Source organism: Acyrthosiphon pisum, chromosome A3 (genome assembly GCF_005508785.2).
Source record: "Acyrthosiphon pisum isolate AL4f chromosome A3, pea_aphid_22Mar2018_4r6ur, whole genome shotgun sequence".
Taxonomy (NCBI): Eukaryota; Metazoa; Arthropoda; class Insecta; order Hemiptera; family Aphididae; genus Acyrthosiphon; species Acyrthosiphon pisum.
The window spans coordinates 3,470,647-3,489,068 of record NC_042496.1 but is presented as its reverse complement, the minus strand read 5'-3'; the positions used below and the strand labels follow the sequence as shown (position 1 = coordinate 3,489,068).

General features: G+C 34.9%; 1 protein-coding gene across 1 annotated transcript in view; it reads left to right on the top strand.

The window, feature by feature from the left end:
* The window catches only part of LOC100159877 (alpha-mannosidase 2), a 191,154-nt gene extending 173,400 nt beyond the window's left edge, over nt 1-17,754 (top strand). The window contains exons 4-6 of the mRNA XM_029491149.1: nt 2,394-2,527; nt 14,518-14,807; nt 14,935-17,754. Of these exons, the coding sequence (XP_029347009.1) occupies nt 2,394-2,527; nt 14,518-14,807; nt 14,935-17,313 (2,803 nt within the window). The 3' untranslated portion in view covers nt 17,314-17,754. The remainder of the gene's footprint in view (nt 1-2,393; nt 2,528-14,517; nt 14,808-14,934) is intronic.
* Nucleotides 17,755-18,422: the final 668 nt, after the last annotated feature.

Genomic DNA, 18,422 nt, shown 5'->3' with positions numbered 1-18,422 from the left:
CCCCATATTTGCGCCCATGGACCTGAGTATATCGAAATATCGTAAGTACGACAAGATTTTGAAAAATCGTACCAAAAAAATTACAAGTATCACGAATATAATATAATGCTGCTGCGTTTTAAGAAGACAATAACAATAATATTATGTCACAATGAAATAATTTATTATTGTGTGTTGTACTATGACGGCTTTATATTACACGCATCAGGTTATTAGGTATGTTGTTAAATCAAAAGATAGATCGTCTTAATATAATAATATAGGTATAGTCGTTAATATTATACAAAATACTTACGCGAGTGTCAGAATCGCCGAGGAAGAAGTTTTCGAAGATTTTCTCGTTCCGAGCGAACCTTTTCGAAACATAACGTTAGGTGTATAGTAATTAAAAACATTGCGAAAAAACTACTGCGGGCGTTTTGCACGAATAAATCTCTTGTCGGAGGGGAAAAAAACCCGCACACCGAATAGAAACTAACTTTTCGAGCAGTAGACATATATATATATTTTTATAGGCATAGAGGTCATCCTATAAATACACTATTGTTCCCACGAGTACAATTGTGGATTAGCTTTTTTCTCTCGCTAACTTATTTCTCGTGCCTACACATGCGCTTTGATGATGTATTGGTCGAAGAATCCTGCAAAGATTATTATGCTTGAAGTAAAAACTATCTCATTTTATATACCTATTCCCACCGATTTATTATTTAAAATTCACACAGAAAATCGGAACTTATTATGTGAATTATAATTTATATTATTGATAGCTAGAATACTCGAAGAAATTGATTGCTGCCATTTTTTTAATTTATGATTATTTTTCTTCAATCGATTTCTGTAAAATTATAACTCGGTCTGTTTACCGTTTGTGTAATATATTAATTATTATATTAATCGTGTTTTTATCAAAATGGTAACTTTTATATATTTTTATTGTAACACAAGTTGCATAATATGTTCCATGTCCGCGTAGTGTAACATAACAAAAATTATGTACAACACATCAATACACCATGACCATAATATTATATATACCATAAATAGTGTACACGCACTATACATAGGTACCTACCCATAATCTGACACGAATATTTATTTAATTGGAAACATTCATTAAAGTTCGACACTAATAAAATATATTATTGATGATGCTGCAGTACACAGAAAAAACTCGAAATGTAAAAACCATTTTACGTGCTTAATATTGTCTCCTAAATCAATTTTGACACGTCGTTTAATATTTTTTAAACATAAAACACAGCTTGTAATTTGTATGGTGGTGCGCACGGTTATTAATTAAATCAAATTGTATGAATACTCTGGTACAATTTTTTCAAAAGGTCATGCCAATCCGTGTTTACACATTTTTATAAATTCTCATTTCACTAGGTACAATATGTTTTTAAATATAGCCGGATAATGGAATAAATTTAAAACTGTACGTGATAATTTTGTAGGAATCACAGTTATATTTCAAAAATCGAAATGGTAGTACGTATTTGAAATTAATATGAAAAAAACAAATATTCGTATATTAACTGGTGTACTGCTGAATTGATAAAAATCAAAATTCAAATTTAGAGAAAGGGTGCAAAATCCTCGTATATTATATACGGTTTCTGTGATTAATAAGTCTGAAACAGAACGTTTTTCAGCCCAAAATAGGTGTAAATAATCACTAAAAGAATTCGTCTCATACGCACTATATTATGGTGGATAAAGTAAACTGATATCATCGTGTGATAATAAAAGACGTTTTGAAGCCATCTATAGATTATAATATAAGTATTACAGTCTTACAAATACAGCGCAGGACGAAGTCCATCACGGAGATATTTTTTACACAGATTTTTGTATTTTTTAAGAAAAAATTTGTAGAACGCACACAGTGTCAATGTAGAGTATTTATTGAACCTCATAAAAAAAACCTTGAATATAAAAAAATTGTTTAAATACAAAAATCAGCAAATGTAAATGGATCACTCTGTATATAGTGTGTACATACAGAAGTTTTGAACGTTAATTGTATTGCACTCGTGACACTTTTTGAAAAATAGTTTCAACTTATCTCATTACAATTTATAATTCCGTAAGTACCACGGGTTGGTATCCAAATATTTTTTTCTAAAAAACCTGTTTTGCTGACAAACATTTAATTTGTAAATTTATTGAATACGCATAGCAGGTAATGTTGTGAAAAAACTTTAATGTTTTCTTCAAACTTTAAATGGCGAGCCCGTGCGCTTTCGATAAGTTTTCGATCATACTAATCTGTATAGTTTTTATGAGAAAAAATATATAAATAGGTACATAGGTACATATTATAAAGCAACTTCCTCTTTAAACGACGCAAGGTACGTTATTTTATTGTTTTTGTGGTATTTTTTCAGCGCACATCCGACGAAAAAGAAAGTGGTCCAGCGGTTATTGGCGGAAGGACGTTTGGAGATCACCACCGGTGGATGGGTGATGACTGACGAGGCTACGACTCACATCTATGCCATGTTGGATCAATTGATCGAAGGTAATGAAATATTATAATATAGCGAAATCACATTAACATCAGTGCAAACGCATACAACGAGGCGTTATAATATTTATTTATTTATTTACGGAGAAAAAAACTCCATTTACAAAAATTATGTACAAATATAACAGTTACAATATAATTTCATAGAGAAAAGAAAGCTTTTACAGTATGTGAGAATCAATTTGTATATTATAATAAAAAGTAAAATTAATAATAATATAATAATAACAATAATCTCGTAGTATAAAGATTGGTAATATTATGAATATTTAAATTAAACCATATATCTGTTTACTATCATTACTACTACAATGAAATAAATCAAAATTACCTAATGACATTATTATTATTATATGTATATATTATTATAAAACGGTCCATCCATGCAACAACAACTATATAGATAGGTACACTTCATCGCTGTTATAGTTACTTACTTATTATATTATTGTGCGCGAAATTGGTCGAGATCTCGACTGAACATTGTCCTCTTTGATTTGATCCCATTCTATATTGTATTAAGTTCGTCAATATCGTGAAAACCGTTTTCCTCCTTTTATATACGTTCGCAGCACAAACGCACAATATAATATTGCAGTATACTTGTATTATGTCATCTTATAATGATAATTGCTTTCAAATCTAATTTCCAATGATTTTCTTCCGTTTTTATAGCATTTCGTGACTCTATATTTAGACTGTATATTATAATATACAAAGATTCAATTTCTCTGTCTTCTCAAACCGTCGTTTTGATCATTTTCCAACAATTATTTATTTTTCAAGGATATTAGAATTTTCGTGTTCTAGTAGTTATAACTTTTGTTCTGATCAACATTTAAATATTTTTTTATATATATTTAATTTATAGTCACTACACATATATTGTACAATAAGTTTTTTTATTTTTTAACACTGATAATCAAAAAATTTATATTTTGATTTAAATCTTTTTGGATATATTAAAATAGCCAATTTATGAATTTGATTATAAGAATAATTTTGATTAACAAAACATTTATCTAAGTCAAGTAGTTTAATTTTTAGAATTTTTTTGATTAAATGAATTTGGAACGTAATAACTTTTTTCAAAATATTTTTTTTGAGATTTTGCTGACATGTATAATAAGTATTATGCATAAGTATACTTCTTAAATTATTTACTCATCATATAATTTTAACAATTTTTGTCATACGTTTAAGTAGAATCATTTTTTTTTCGTGAGGTCTTTCTGTTACACCTTGTATAATAATAATATATATTCTTATATTGTGACACTTTTTACCAGCCATAAACCCATCTAACTTCACTATATATAATTTCAAGACATTCTTCGCGTTTTTAGTTTTAAAATAATTTACATAATATTATATACAAAATAGTTAATTGTTTTAAACTCATATATAACTTATTGGTCAAATTGCGGACTACATTAATAAGATTTAAAAAAAAAAAAAAATACATTAGCAGATCGACCAACTTTTTTTTTTACAATTAGTTTTCACAACAATTTATTCTCGCTTTCACACGCAACCTTCATTACACTTGTTTCAGTTTATTTATTTCGTACAATTTTAAATGTGCGTCCCTTCAATATAGACTTTGAGCTCGGAACTGATTGCCCCCCTCTAATCAAATATTATTATTGGTCACGATCCCGACGCGGCAGTTATATACACCGCCTCCTCGACGCTCGTTCCCCGACTTAAATGCACAAAAGCACAATGAATTTATTACCGTCTCCTCGAGTACGCTTTTAATAACTCAAATAATTTCCAGCTTTCCGTCTTCTCGTCGTCGTCGTCGCCGTCGTTCCGCTCGAACCTCTGTTCCGCAGCTATGTAGCGTAGGTAGGGTACTCCGTTCATTTTTTTTTTTTTTGTTTCCATTATTATTATTACTATTACTAACTGTTGTACTGCTATAATACCCTCTTTAAGCGTGCGTACACGTTTTTTTTACTCGCTTTTCCGAACGACAGAGCTCTAACACAGACGACGGCAACGGCACTTTGTTAGACTTCTCCGCGGAACGCGCTCAAAGTGCAATCACTTCGCGTACATTATTTTAATGGGAAATAATATGCTACCGCGTTTTGTTTTTTATTTTCGTCGTTATAATAAGGAAGGGTGGAGGTGAAAAATTAGAGATTCTTATATTTATACACAAGTTTCATATAATCGTTGTGTTGTACAAAATATATATACACTAAAAAATCGTTTATCATTAGAACGCCGCTTATTTGGACGAGCGCTCGGCATATAATGGCTTAGGGGTGGTTTAGATTTAATATTCGATTTTACCACACTTCGCTGGAAGATGGAACATTAGCGTCGATCAATTACACTCCGCGGATTAATAATGCTATTTACGTAATGTATACTCGTTTAATATCTGTGAAAAAAAAATATCATTATAATATTATATTGTTACCTACGATATTTTTTATAATAATACACCTTCGTTTATTTAATATATATTATAATGTCAACACGAAAACGAGTGATGATCGTTCCTCTGAGTCGAAAGCCAATGTACATTTGAGACGCATGCACCGGTCGATCATAATAAATTTTATATTACATAATATTTCGATCAGACTTCGTGATAGCAATGCGGTTGTATGTGGCGATAAAAAATAATTGTAACAAAGACGATATAATTATGCGAACAATATATTATAATAACGCATTTACACACGTGTTCGGGTCTCGGGCCGTCGACTCGACACACACACACACACACACACATATATATATATAACCATATGAGTCATACGAACAGCCGGTGGTATATAAGCGCCATAAACATATTACCTACACGACAACCAGCCGCAACCTGTCCGTCTGCATCGACGACGACGCGAAATCATAAGACCGTGAATTTCATGGTTGATGGATGACTACGGTGTATACAGCGTGTTTACACGCATATCGTTATTATTACACGATATTCAGTAAGTCGTAATAATATCAGACTCGCGTATTTTTACCCCCTCCACACGGGCTGAACCCTGCGCCGTGTGTGTTCACGAAATCTTCGTGTCGAGACCGATCGCGAATACACCCCCCCCCCCCCTCGAGTACCTATAACACGTTTATCTCGCGTACCTACCTATATATATATATATATATATATACACACACAATATAATATAATATTATTATTATTATTATTACTATTCCGCCGCCGAGATTCTGCAGCAGCTCTCGTCACCGCCACCCCTTTTGCAGGGGGTTGTTTGCATAACCCGGCCGGGTAGATTACGATAGCGCAGCGATCCCTCTCCGACGTGCCAAATATTATACATCGAACGCCATACATTATATTATTATTATTATGCCACAGCATTGTTCTCTTCGCCCATGCACAGCCGAGCTTTTTGTGCGTATATATTATATATGTGTAAGTATAATATTTTCGCGTGTGGCGTATATTATATTATATTATATGGGCGTAACAGTATATATACTTACAGCCCGCGGAGAGTTATTATACTTATTATATTTCGGCTTTCGCGGTTTGTGTTTGGCGAGGATTCGTACATTATTATTATTTTTATTATTACAAAACGTCCTTATACTATAATAATAATAATAATAATGATAATACAATATATACCTAATATCATGCGATACCCGCGGGGTTCGACTACCCTCGGGGTCAGTTCCTCTTCCCTATCTGGAGGACGCTTCGAGCACCGACGATTTAAAACGATCTCAGCGTACTTACTGGCAAGTTTTCTCGGATTATTACGTGTCAACACCTTTTAAATTTGACGTTCGGCGTGAAGATTTTCCTAGTATTTTCCAAACAAAATATTTAGATCTCGTAAATATAATTTCAGATACGTACTATTTGGATACTTGCAGCTATTTTGCACAATTCAGCAGTCCGATCTAAAATTGATTATAGTGTCAACTCTCAACTATAATTACAACTTTACTTTTGCTCGTAGATATATTATATACAACAACTAGACGGTCGGTCTAAAGCAGGAAATGTTTACATTTGTATTCATATACATATTACAAACTTATATATACATATAAACTGTGATAATATTATTTTGTAAACGTTGCCTGCTCTGTAAATGGCAGTTGACTTCGATGATAATAAGGGAAGGACTGAAAGAGACGGCTATCCGTAATTGTATATTATCACTAAGCTTTTGCTATAATAATATTATTTGTGTAATTGTGTTAGACTTAGTTCTGAGAATTGTAATTTATATACTAAAATATAATATTTATCATTAAAGGTATTCTAATTTGATTGATACACGCTGCAATCAGTGCCGGAATTACCGCAGGTGCAGACGGTGCGAAGTACCGCCTGATGGGCCTCGCAATGTACCTATATATGGGGGCCTCGGATTTTACCATTACCATACATAATATCATAATACAATTGTAAAATCAAATATAAGAATTCAATCATTTTGAATTTTGTATTTTCGTGTGTATAAATATTAAGTATATAGGTCCTATTTCATTGGCTCAAAAAAATAGGAAAAACGGGAATTTTTACGCAAAATCAATTTTGGTTATTAGTGTAACTCTAAAAAAAATGATTGTAGATAAATGAAATATTTACTGAATGTGTATATTAGCATTTTCTATACATATCCATAACATTTTCAAAAAATTTTGAGTTGTTTACGGACATTTTCAGTTTCCAATTTATTTAGTTTTTTATTCTATAAATATCAATACAATTTGTTGGGTAAAAAAGCTTCAACATTTAATTAAGGCTCATAATATATTGTTTCAGTCAGATGAAAAAATTAAAATTTTTTTTATAAGCTTTTATATTGACAAAAAACGTAAAATTCACGAAAATATGCAAATTAATTTAAGTTCGAAATTCAAAAAAAATCAATAAAATTATATCATCGAATATACATGGTAATCCATTATCTAAACGCAGATTATTTAATGATGTTAATTATATATATAAACTTATTAATAACCGACATGATTGGCCTGATCTATTAACTAAGATTAAATTTAAGGTAAGTACCTACATTCAACTCTCGAAATCACTCTTTATTTCATATCGACTGCCACCGCCAGAATTACAGTTACTATATAGCCCTTTAAATCGTATGTGTATGTTCTGTAATAAATTTACAAATTTTGATTTTTTTTCATGATCCACCAGGTTTACTATATTCTTTATCAACTATGTAATTTAATTTATTGTACATGTTATTTACTGTAACTTTTGCTCATCTTGGGCGTAATTAATTAATAAATAAATAAATAAATAAATATTATATGCCGACTGAGTGTCTTCGCTCAGAATCGTTTATCTTATACAATGATATTATATCATTGAATTCAAATTTAACACCATCCATTATAGTGACCCACTTGTAATCTACTATACAGCGGAGCAACACCCACTTGTCCACCTTTTTCTAATTGTACAGTGATTTTTTTCTATTTGAATGTGCTTTAAGGATTCATTCATTTTTACCTATCTTAAATTTAATATACTTTATCTGTCATGGAAATATGGAATTTCCTGATTAATTTAAATATTTAATTTCTAAGATAAAAATATGTATGCCATTTATTAATGTAGTAAATGTACCTATGATAAGTGAATTTATTCTTTTATTAGTATATACTATTTATCAATATTTAAGATACAATATTATAATGATATATTATTTGAATATTATAGTCAAGTGTAGTTAGACAGTTTTTTATTATATAGGTTGCAATTAACAAAGAAAAATGATAAGTGGGTAGGACACTTTTGTTGGATACATGAACTTTCAAAATGTCTGTTCCTGTCAGCCACTGTTTCTGTCTTAAGTAAATATAAGAAATTTCAGGGGGGTTAACATTTTATATATCAATGTGAGAAAAGAGCTTGGTTACCACACATCCAAAATTAATTTATAGTTATTTTTTTTGGGGGAGGGGGCTTTTATATTTGGTGGTTAAGCTCCCCTCTTATTTCCGCCAATGCCTCAGTAAAAACTAAAAAGGCCTCTAAAAATTTTTTGAACCTGGGCCTCAAAATTGTAATTGCGAGACTGGATGCAATACGTATTTGTAAAAATTATTATACTTGTAAGATGTAGATAGTTAAATTTTAAATTTCAAATTTCAATAAAATAAAAAATTACCAAATTGATGGCAAAATCAAAATAAATAGTTCTAATATGGTAAAATGATAACTAGTAAAAACATAATAAATCAACATAGATCAACATAATAATTTTATTGTTCAACAATAACACAATATTAATGTCATATAAATCCCGCCAGACGGAGAGGCACGAACCCATTACTGTGCTCTATTGCAGGACTCCCTTAGAAACGATAAATTAGGTAGGCAATAACATAACATCAAAGTATAATATACATAAAATATTATATAAACACGCAAGTGAACTTTATCGATACGACGATGAAATAATAATATTGAACCACATATTATAAAGTACAACTTGTGTTATTTATATAAGTTTGTCTATACACAGGTATCTGGTATATATTTTAAATAAATACGTTTATACTACGCACGAATTAATCAATGTTTAATCTAAAGTCTCAATCCTGCGCGTATTATTCATTCGTTATTTTCTCTCACTCTTTCTCTCTCTCTCTCTCTCTCTCAAGTCGGAGGTTCTCGCATTGTATTCACCGCGATGACGGTGACGGTTTTATATTGTGTTTACTATACAACAGAGCACGGTCGTTTAATTCGGTCCACGAGTTGTGTGCGGCGAGTGATTTCTCTAGAGGACGACACCGCCGCGGAATAATTTCTTTTCTCGGCCATACGCGTGGTGTATACACAAGGTATACACAACACTATACATAATATTATTATTATTATTATTATTATTATCATGTAGCGTTTCCGTTACCGTCTCTCCGGTCGTGATTCTCCGGATAAGTAAAAAAAAAATATATATATATATATATGTATATGTATTAGTATGTAGTTCGATGTACGATTTGTCAGCTGCTGCTCGGAGGATTATTATTTATTCATATATTTTGGACGCGGTCCCATTGCGTGTGTATATAGAGAGACGGTGCATTTTAGATAAAGAGAGAGTTATGACTTTGTGGCGTATATAAGATAATCGGTTCGAGTAATCGAGTACAATAATAATAATAATAATAATAATATGATGGATCGCCGCTATTGCGTCCTGTTCAACAAAAAATATACGTACACCTCGTGCGTCTACCTATTTATAGAAACCCAAAAAAATTATTCCACGGTAGACTCTTTATTGCGATCATCCCGCGAGTAAATCATCCTACCCAAGACCGGACGAACGCAACACAATTTTATATCGGCTCATAACGCGCTATGCGATAATACACTGAATAATATCATACGATATTATAATATAATAATAACAATATTATTATACAATGCAATCGCTGCTCCGAATAAAACGTTGACTCTACCGGAGAAAAATCATCCAGTATAAATCCTCCTTGACGATAATATTATAATAGCAATGGTTTAACCTGCATATATTATTATATACCTCGGTACGAGTTACAGTGGTAATATTATTATATGCAGTGTTTGGAAGGAACGAGTTCCAAAAGTAACGGATTCCTGGGACGAATTCCTTTTTATAACAAAAGAACGAGAAAATGAACTAGTTCTTTTTTTAAGGAAAAATAACAAAATTGTTCGTTCTTTTCTAGTTCCAATAATTTACACAGATAAGTATGTAAAAATTTAAATTAAGATATATTTTTTTAATGTGTATAATGTATATTCCTAATTAGTGATCGTTATCGAATATCGACGTTAAGACAGTCGACGTATGTTAGCCAAAACATTAATTTTGAAGAAAATCTCAAAATATATAATAATTAATAATATATTGCATAAAAATATAAAATATGTACCTAACTTGTAGTATTATGAATTATAAATTAAAATTAAAGAATTATGCATAATATGAAAAAAAAACATTAATAATTAAATAATAATTTTTATTTTATTTGGAACTAAAAAACGAACTCGTTCATTTTCCAAAGGAACGACAAAGGAATGAATTCTTTTATTTTTTTTAATGAACAATAGGAACAGAACGAATTCCTTTTTTAAAAAAAAGAACGAGGAACGGAACGAATTCCTTTTTATAAAGAACTTGCCAAACACTGATTATATGTACCTACACTAAACGCGTGCAATAGCAATAATACAGTACCTAGGTAGGTGTACATGATTAAAAGTGATGGCGTCCGGGACATGATTTTCAAATTCAGAATTATTTTACCCAGACATGATGAGAGTCATTATATAGTTTCATTTCACTCGTATGCTACACGCTCACAGGGCACAAAGGGGCGCAAAACAAGGAGGGGTTATTAAAGTGTCGGAAATACTCTGTGTATACGTTCTTTCATCTTATAAAAATATTTTTTTTTCAACTACGACTAGATGAGTATAAATAGCGTGGTTTTATATAATAGAATTTGTAGTAATATATTGTTTTCACGAAAACTATAAATAAAGTAATGCATATTATTATTATTATTATGGTTAAAAAATATAATTCATTTGAGGGTGCGTTGTTTGATTTGGTATTATATAGGTGTATCAAAAAGTAAGTTGAGGGATGCAAAACGTAAGCTGAAAAAAAAATCAGACGATGTAACATTATGACACTAAGCTACTAAATAAACTCCGGTCATTATTAAGTAGCAATTTACGGAATTCGTGAAACATATTAATTAGGTTACCAGCCCACCCTTTTAGGTTTAATATTTTCAAGCCCCTACAGTAATTATTGTATATATTATTTTATATACCTATACAGACTATAACAGGAAGACCAGACAAATTAAATAACTTTTGATCTAATCAATATTTAATTAATTTAGAACATAATACCACTCTTTTAAAAATATTATTTTTGGGAATTTCTCGACATGAGTATATTTGTTAAGTTGTTTATTAACGATTTTATTTCCAAAATGTTTGTCATATACGTTTAAGTATGGCAGATTTTGTCAGGTCTTCCCGTTACACCCTGCGTGTAGCCAATTAGGTATTTCAGGGTATTGTCGCGATGCGGTGTATCACATGTACAATAAATTATCGATCGGTCAGGTCCCGCGTGCGTCCACTCCGGAATCGTCGATGATCGATATAGAAAACCAAACGACAACACTTTTGACGAGAAATATTCATTCGTTATATATACATAGTATTGTGTGTATACAGTGTTGGCGGTGTATCGTTCTCGTCACTTTCAAAAGTATAATAATATAATATATGTACACGCGAACACACGCGTATACTTCAGCGACGAGTACCCACATACATATACGTGCGTTATTCGTGTTGTATACGCCGTCGACTGCAGCCGTTTCGTTTTAGGACCCTCCGAGGCAGGTAGGCACACACACACACACACACACCCACACACGCACAATGCTATACGACACTCGAAAGCTCTTTCGGAGCGATAATAATAGTCGGCGAGCTTGTTAAAAACGTCGAGTCGCGTTCGACGTTATATGGGTACGAACGCACACGCAAAAAGGGGGTGTCTGAAAGCACCACTGCAGGTACCTATATATATACATATATATATATATATTATATTATGTTTAATAGTACGTGTGTACGGGTCCGCAAGACGAGGGCGCAGAGAATAATTGCGAGAAACGCTTCCATTATATTATTGTTTGTGCGTGTGTGTGCTTAATTAAGACCGGAACTGCGGCCGTAATCCATTATCGAATCACGGAAGCCCTTCTCAAGAAAATCGTTGATCAACTTACTATACCATTATTATTGTTATACCTTATACGATTATTGTGTTAAATAAGGTGAAATTCGCGACCGGCACGCGACGGTCGAAAATATAAAGCTGCACCGCGTCCCGCGCGACAAACTGCACGACCCCCCCCCCTCCCCCACAGACGTATTTAACTGGGTTATTACGTGCGTGAACTTTGTTAACGAGTTTTGTTTGACTATATTATATAGAGTCATAAACCCGCCCGAAACTGTCTGAGGTGCGTTTTCGTTCGTATACGTCTCACTTTCGAAATGTATTTATTTTTTCAATTGATAACAATAAATTATTATTTTATTCCAAAGAGAAATGTGCGAGTCGGTGTGACGGTGTGTGTTTAGAATAATATGTTGCGTGTGACGTGTGTGAAATGTGTATCATGACAATACTACAACCGTAATATTATAAAGTAATGGGTAATTAGTAATTACTAACAATGACAAATCTGGTACCATCGCAAAGACTTTATTATAATGTGACGTCACTGGATTGATGATTTTTGATATAAATTTAAATATTAATAATTGGTATTCGAACATAAAATCTTGACAAACATTTATTCGATATAATAAGTAATAATAATAATACCTAAAAATAATAATCAGGTAATAATATTAGTATATAAGAAAAGTACTAATAACTATCCCTATAGATTATTCCTTAGTTCTTTAAAGTATTTCTTAAGTATAGGTATACAATTATTACTAAAAACCAAAAATCACAACAACATTTTTAACGACTAAAATATTATATTCTATAACCCTTAATAATACTCTAAATAAAAAAATATTAGTTGGAAGTATAAAGATATTATTTTCACTTATAACATACATCAGGATACATTTTATAACATTTTATAACACTTTTAATATTACCTAAATTAAAAATTTGCTAGGAATTATATCATATAATTTATATAATTATTATGTTTTGGTAAAATATTAATAATTTTCCTATACCTACACCTTGTTTGTAACATTAAAATCAATAACATTTTTCTATAAAAGCCAAATCTTTCAACCCAACAAAAGTTTAATACCAAAACAGTGCGTATGAAAGTGGGATTATGGAAAAACTAATATTCTTAACTTCAAAATGTCGTTTTCAAGAAAATCTACAGATAGGTTTTAAAAAAAAAAGTGAATTCGTGTATTCTAGATTGTTTGAGTACAATAAAATACATTTGTAAGATTTTCTGACCTTCGATAGAATTATTTTCTTAGGTAATAATATAAATATATTATATGTTTATAGCGATAATTTATTATAAATCTGATAAAAAAAAGTATATATTAAGGACTGTTTGAACATTTGCACACAAAACAAATTATGCTATTTTAACAACAATTCTTTATGTTGGAATAATAAATTGAATATATTTTTCTTGATGGTAAATATTAGTTTAGTTTTTTTATTTTATTAAAGGTAGATATCCATAACTTCATTATTCTGTATACTCGAGTTAATAATATGTTTTATTCTAAATTCAGTCGTACTTTTAATGAAACATTGTTTGCTTATAGATCACTCATAATAATAATTATAACTATAATATAATAAAATCGTAGTTTTGATAGCAAATAACACGCGTGGGAATGGAAGTTCTAAAAAAAAAAGTGTTTGATGTGCTTTCAATATATATGTAAATAATTTGTATTTTGACACTATCCCTGCATAGGTGTCAGAATATTATTTTGTTTGTTTTCTGTGACAACAGATATCTGTAAACGGAATTTCTATATAGATATCTACTACGTATTATTTTAAACAAAGATCAATAGTTGTACAGAGTACAAAGAGAAGATTATTATTTTAGTCATTAAATTAAATTTTGTTCACATTCAGATGTCAACAAAGACAAAATAAAAATATATAACAACAATGTTTAATGAAAAATAAAGTAGAATAGAAAACGGTCCACGGATAAATCAAGTTTGATATACTTTAATATGTACCAACGTCTTTGGTCCAATGCACACAATGCCATCGTGTAATAATATAAAACTATATAAAATTTTTTTTTAAAACCACGACAATAACTCGATGGGATATGCAATTTTGCAATATTTTACGCGTTTATATTCTACGATTTTGTATATCAACAGTTTTATCAAATGCCCACAATAGGTATAGCAATAATCAGCCCTTATTTACCATGTTTTTCGTTTGCCCGTGTAGGTCACCAATGGGTGAAGAACAACCTCGGAGTGAACATCAAGACCGGATGGTCAGTGGACCCGTTTGGACACGGTCCAACGGTGCCTTATCTGCTGAAAAAGTCCGAGGTCACCGGTGGAACGGTCATCCAGCGTTTGCACTACGCGTGGAAGGAATGGTTTGCAAGGACGCAAAACGGCGATTTCATGTGGAGGCAGAACTGGGACCGGACCGGTCACACCGACACCTTGGTGCACAACATGCCGTTTTCCATATACTCGATAAGAAGCTCTTGCGGTCCTCATCCACAGGTACGTGAGAGAGGAGATGAATTTCCATCAGTTATTATCGTTTATCATTTTTATCGATACGCGGTAATATTATCATTATGGTTAAATGTATAATATATTATTTTAACGCGCGATGTTGTTTTTACAGGTGTGCATCAATTACGACTTTCGAAAGGTGCCCGGCGAGTTTACCGACTACTCGGAACTGGCGGTATTCATAGACGACCAGAACGTGAAGCAGAAGGCCGACGTGCTGATGGACCAATACGGCCGAACGGCTTCAGTGTCGCCGTACAACGTGGCTCTGATACCGCTGGGTGACGACTTCCGGTACGACCACGACACCGAGTGGGACCAGCAGTACACCAACTACATGAAGCTGTTCGACTTCATAAACGCCAACAAGGAGAGATACCATGGGGCGGAAGTGGGCTTCGGCACGCCGTCGGATTTCTTCCGGGCTTTGAGGGCGAGGAGCGACGGCCAGTTCCCCACGTTGCGCGGCGATTTTTTCGTCTATAGCGACGTGTTCTCCGAGGGCCGGCCGGCCTACTGGAGCGGATACTACACGACCAGGCCATACTGGAAGGTGCTGGACCGGGAGCTGGAGAGCAAGCTCAGGTCGACGGAAATCCTGTACACGTTTGCCGTCAACGACGCCCGGCGGAAGAAGCTCCAGACGGTCAGGCTGCTGGAGCGGAACTACGAGAAACTGACCAAGGCCAGACAGAATTTGGCGCTATTCCAGCATCACGACGCCATAACGGGCACGTCCAAGGCGTTCGTGATGAACGACTATGCGCTGAAGCTGTTCGAGGGCATCCAAAACTGCGCTTCGATCCAAAGCTTCGCGGTCCAGTGTCTGCTGTCCAAGGCCGGCGACTCGGGCGCACCGCTGTCTGCGAAAATAGTCGTGCCCGACAGCGACCGGCAGACGTACGACCAGCCGACGTACAGGCTGGCGTTGAACATCGACAAGTCTCGGCCCCGAAACGTGATCGTGTTCAACCCGCTCGCCCGCCGGAAAACGGAACCCATCAAGGTGTTGGTGTCGGAACCCAACGTCCGGGTGGTGGATAGCGACGGGTCAGTCGTCCGGCACCAGATAAACCCCGTGTGGAACCTGAGCGATACGGCCGAGCAGCCGTTGACCATGTCCAAGGTGTGCTTCGAGCTAGTGTTCGTCGCCGTGCTGGAACCGTTGAGCTTGACCACGTTTACCATCCAAAAAGCGCCTAACCCGGAAGGCCTGGCGCTGGTCTACTGCAAAAACTGCGCCGGACACTCCGTGTTCACCGTCAACCCCATGAGGCTCGGCGACGTCCAGCTGGAGAACGATCACATTCAGGTGCTGTTCGATGGCAAGACGGGCCTGTTGAGCTCGATCGTGGACAAGAGCACGGGCGTGTCGCAGTACGTGAACATCGACTTCGCGGCTTACCAAGCGGCACAGTTACACAGTGGCGCGTACCTGTTCATGCCCGACCCGAACCTGCGGGACACCGAGAAGAAGGTGCTGGACGACTACCCCGGCCCGTCGACAGTAATCATAACGTCCGGACCGATATCGTCCGAAATAACGGTCGTCTATGGCATAGTGACGCACAGGGTGCGACTGTACCACGGCAAGGGCGTGGAGAGCAAGGGCCTGTACGTGGAGAACGTGGTGGACTTCAAACAGCCGCCCAAGAATCGGGAGACGGAGCTGTTCATGCGGTTATCGTCGGGCATCGCCAACGGCGAGCCGGCGGTCATCTACACGGACTCCAACGGGTTCCAGATGCAGAAGCGGGTGACGGTAAAGCGGGTGGGCATCGAGGGCAACTACTATCCGACTACGACGACCGCGTACATCGAGGACGACCGGCACCGGCTGACCGTGCTGGTTAACCACGCTCAGGGCGCCGCTGGATGGGAACCGGGCCGGATCGAGCTGATGCTGGACCGTCGGACGCTGTACGATGACTCGAGGGGTATGGGCGAGGGGGTGGTGGACAACAAGCCAACGCTCACCAAGTACTGGATACTGTTGGAGACGGTGTCGGATGACGGAAGTGGCTCGAAGGGTGGCGACCGGGTGTCAAACCCCAGTCTGGTGGCCAATCAGCTGTCCGAGAGCCTTCTGTACCCGGCCGACGTTTTTGTCGTCGAGCCGGACGCCGAACACCACCTTCACCCCGGACTGGCCATGATCGACAGGCCGGTACCGTGTGACGTGCACCTGATGAACTTCCGGACCAACACCGACCCGGTGTTCCAGCAGTTCCCGTCGCCGTCTGCACTCATGGTGCTGCACCGGAAGGGCTACGACTGCCGGGTGGACAAAGGCTACCGGATACCCGATTGTCAGCTCAGGCGGGACAGAGGCGTGTTCGACCCGGGCACCGGGTTCGCCGGGCTCGATCGCCTGCAGATTGCCAGGACCACGGTCACCGGTATGCATCCGATGGACGCCGTCGACCGACTCGACCAAGTGGAGGTGGCCTCTATGGAGTTGGCCGTGTTCAACGTCACGTTTGTCGACTGAACGAGTCACTCCTCGCACTCGCGTTCCCACACAATTAATAATTATAATATGTTTGTAAATTCTGTCCGTGACCAAATTTATAGAACCTCGCTCCGTGTTACGATAACGAAAACTAGTATAATCGACAATATTACATAAATCACATACTTTTATACAATATGAGCAAGGCCGTTTTGGGGGAGGGGAGTTAAGCATTACCTCTCCCCAAATTATTGTTCTTGGATGAAACATCTTATGTCAACATTTATAATCAGTTTTTTTTTAATTATATTCCACCAACTCTCGAAAAATTTGTTCAGAATACGGCCTTGAATACGAATCGTTTCTGAGACCACTGCTAACCATAAATGTTATGTATTATAATTATTACTTATATTATATATATTTTTTTTTTTACTCCAATTTATCGTTATATCCATTACAATACAGTATGACATGTATATACGATGATATTATTATATTTTATAATCGACACGATTGTACAGTTAGGTATTAATTTTTAAGTTTCTCACACGTCGAAAGCTGGCAGCAGGTTTTTTATGGGGATGTGCGAATCGACACGAGACTCTTCCGTACAAGGAAATTCGTTTTTCACCGACACTTGGCGCGAAAACGATGCGCGAATACGTAATACGGTCACAAAGTTTTGGCCACGCATATGTGTGAAATATGTGGATAAACGTAAGCGATTATAATATCGTTATGTCCTTATCGTTGTTTGTAAAAAAAAAATTTAATATGTTAACTTAAAACTTGTATAATATTATTTTCTCGCGACATTTTATTATTAAATCTATAATGTATAATATGTTAGGTATATTTTGAATTTATAATTTGTTGAAAAATACTAAAAAATATCAAATCAAATGTAACGCATGTCTGCAGTTGTCGTTATAATATTATTATTATATGTTACGGATATTATCACTACATAACGTATATTATAATAATATTGCATAAATGTTGTTTATAATATTGTTTTTTTTTTTTACCTTTAGAAATTATGGAAATGTTTTTATTTCTAGTCACATATTATGTCTTACGCAAAACTCAATGATAAACATTTTATTATTATTGTGTACTAATTTCCGTTCACTTTAAAGTTATTG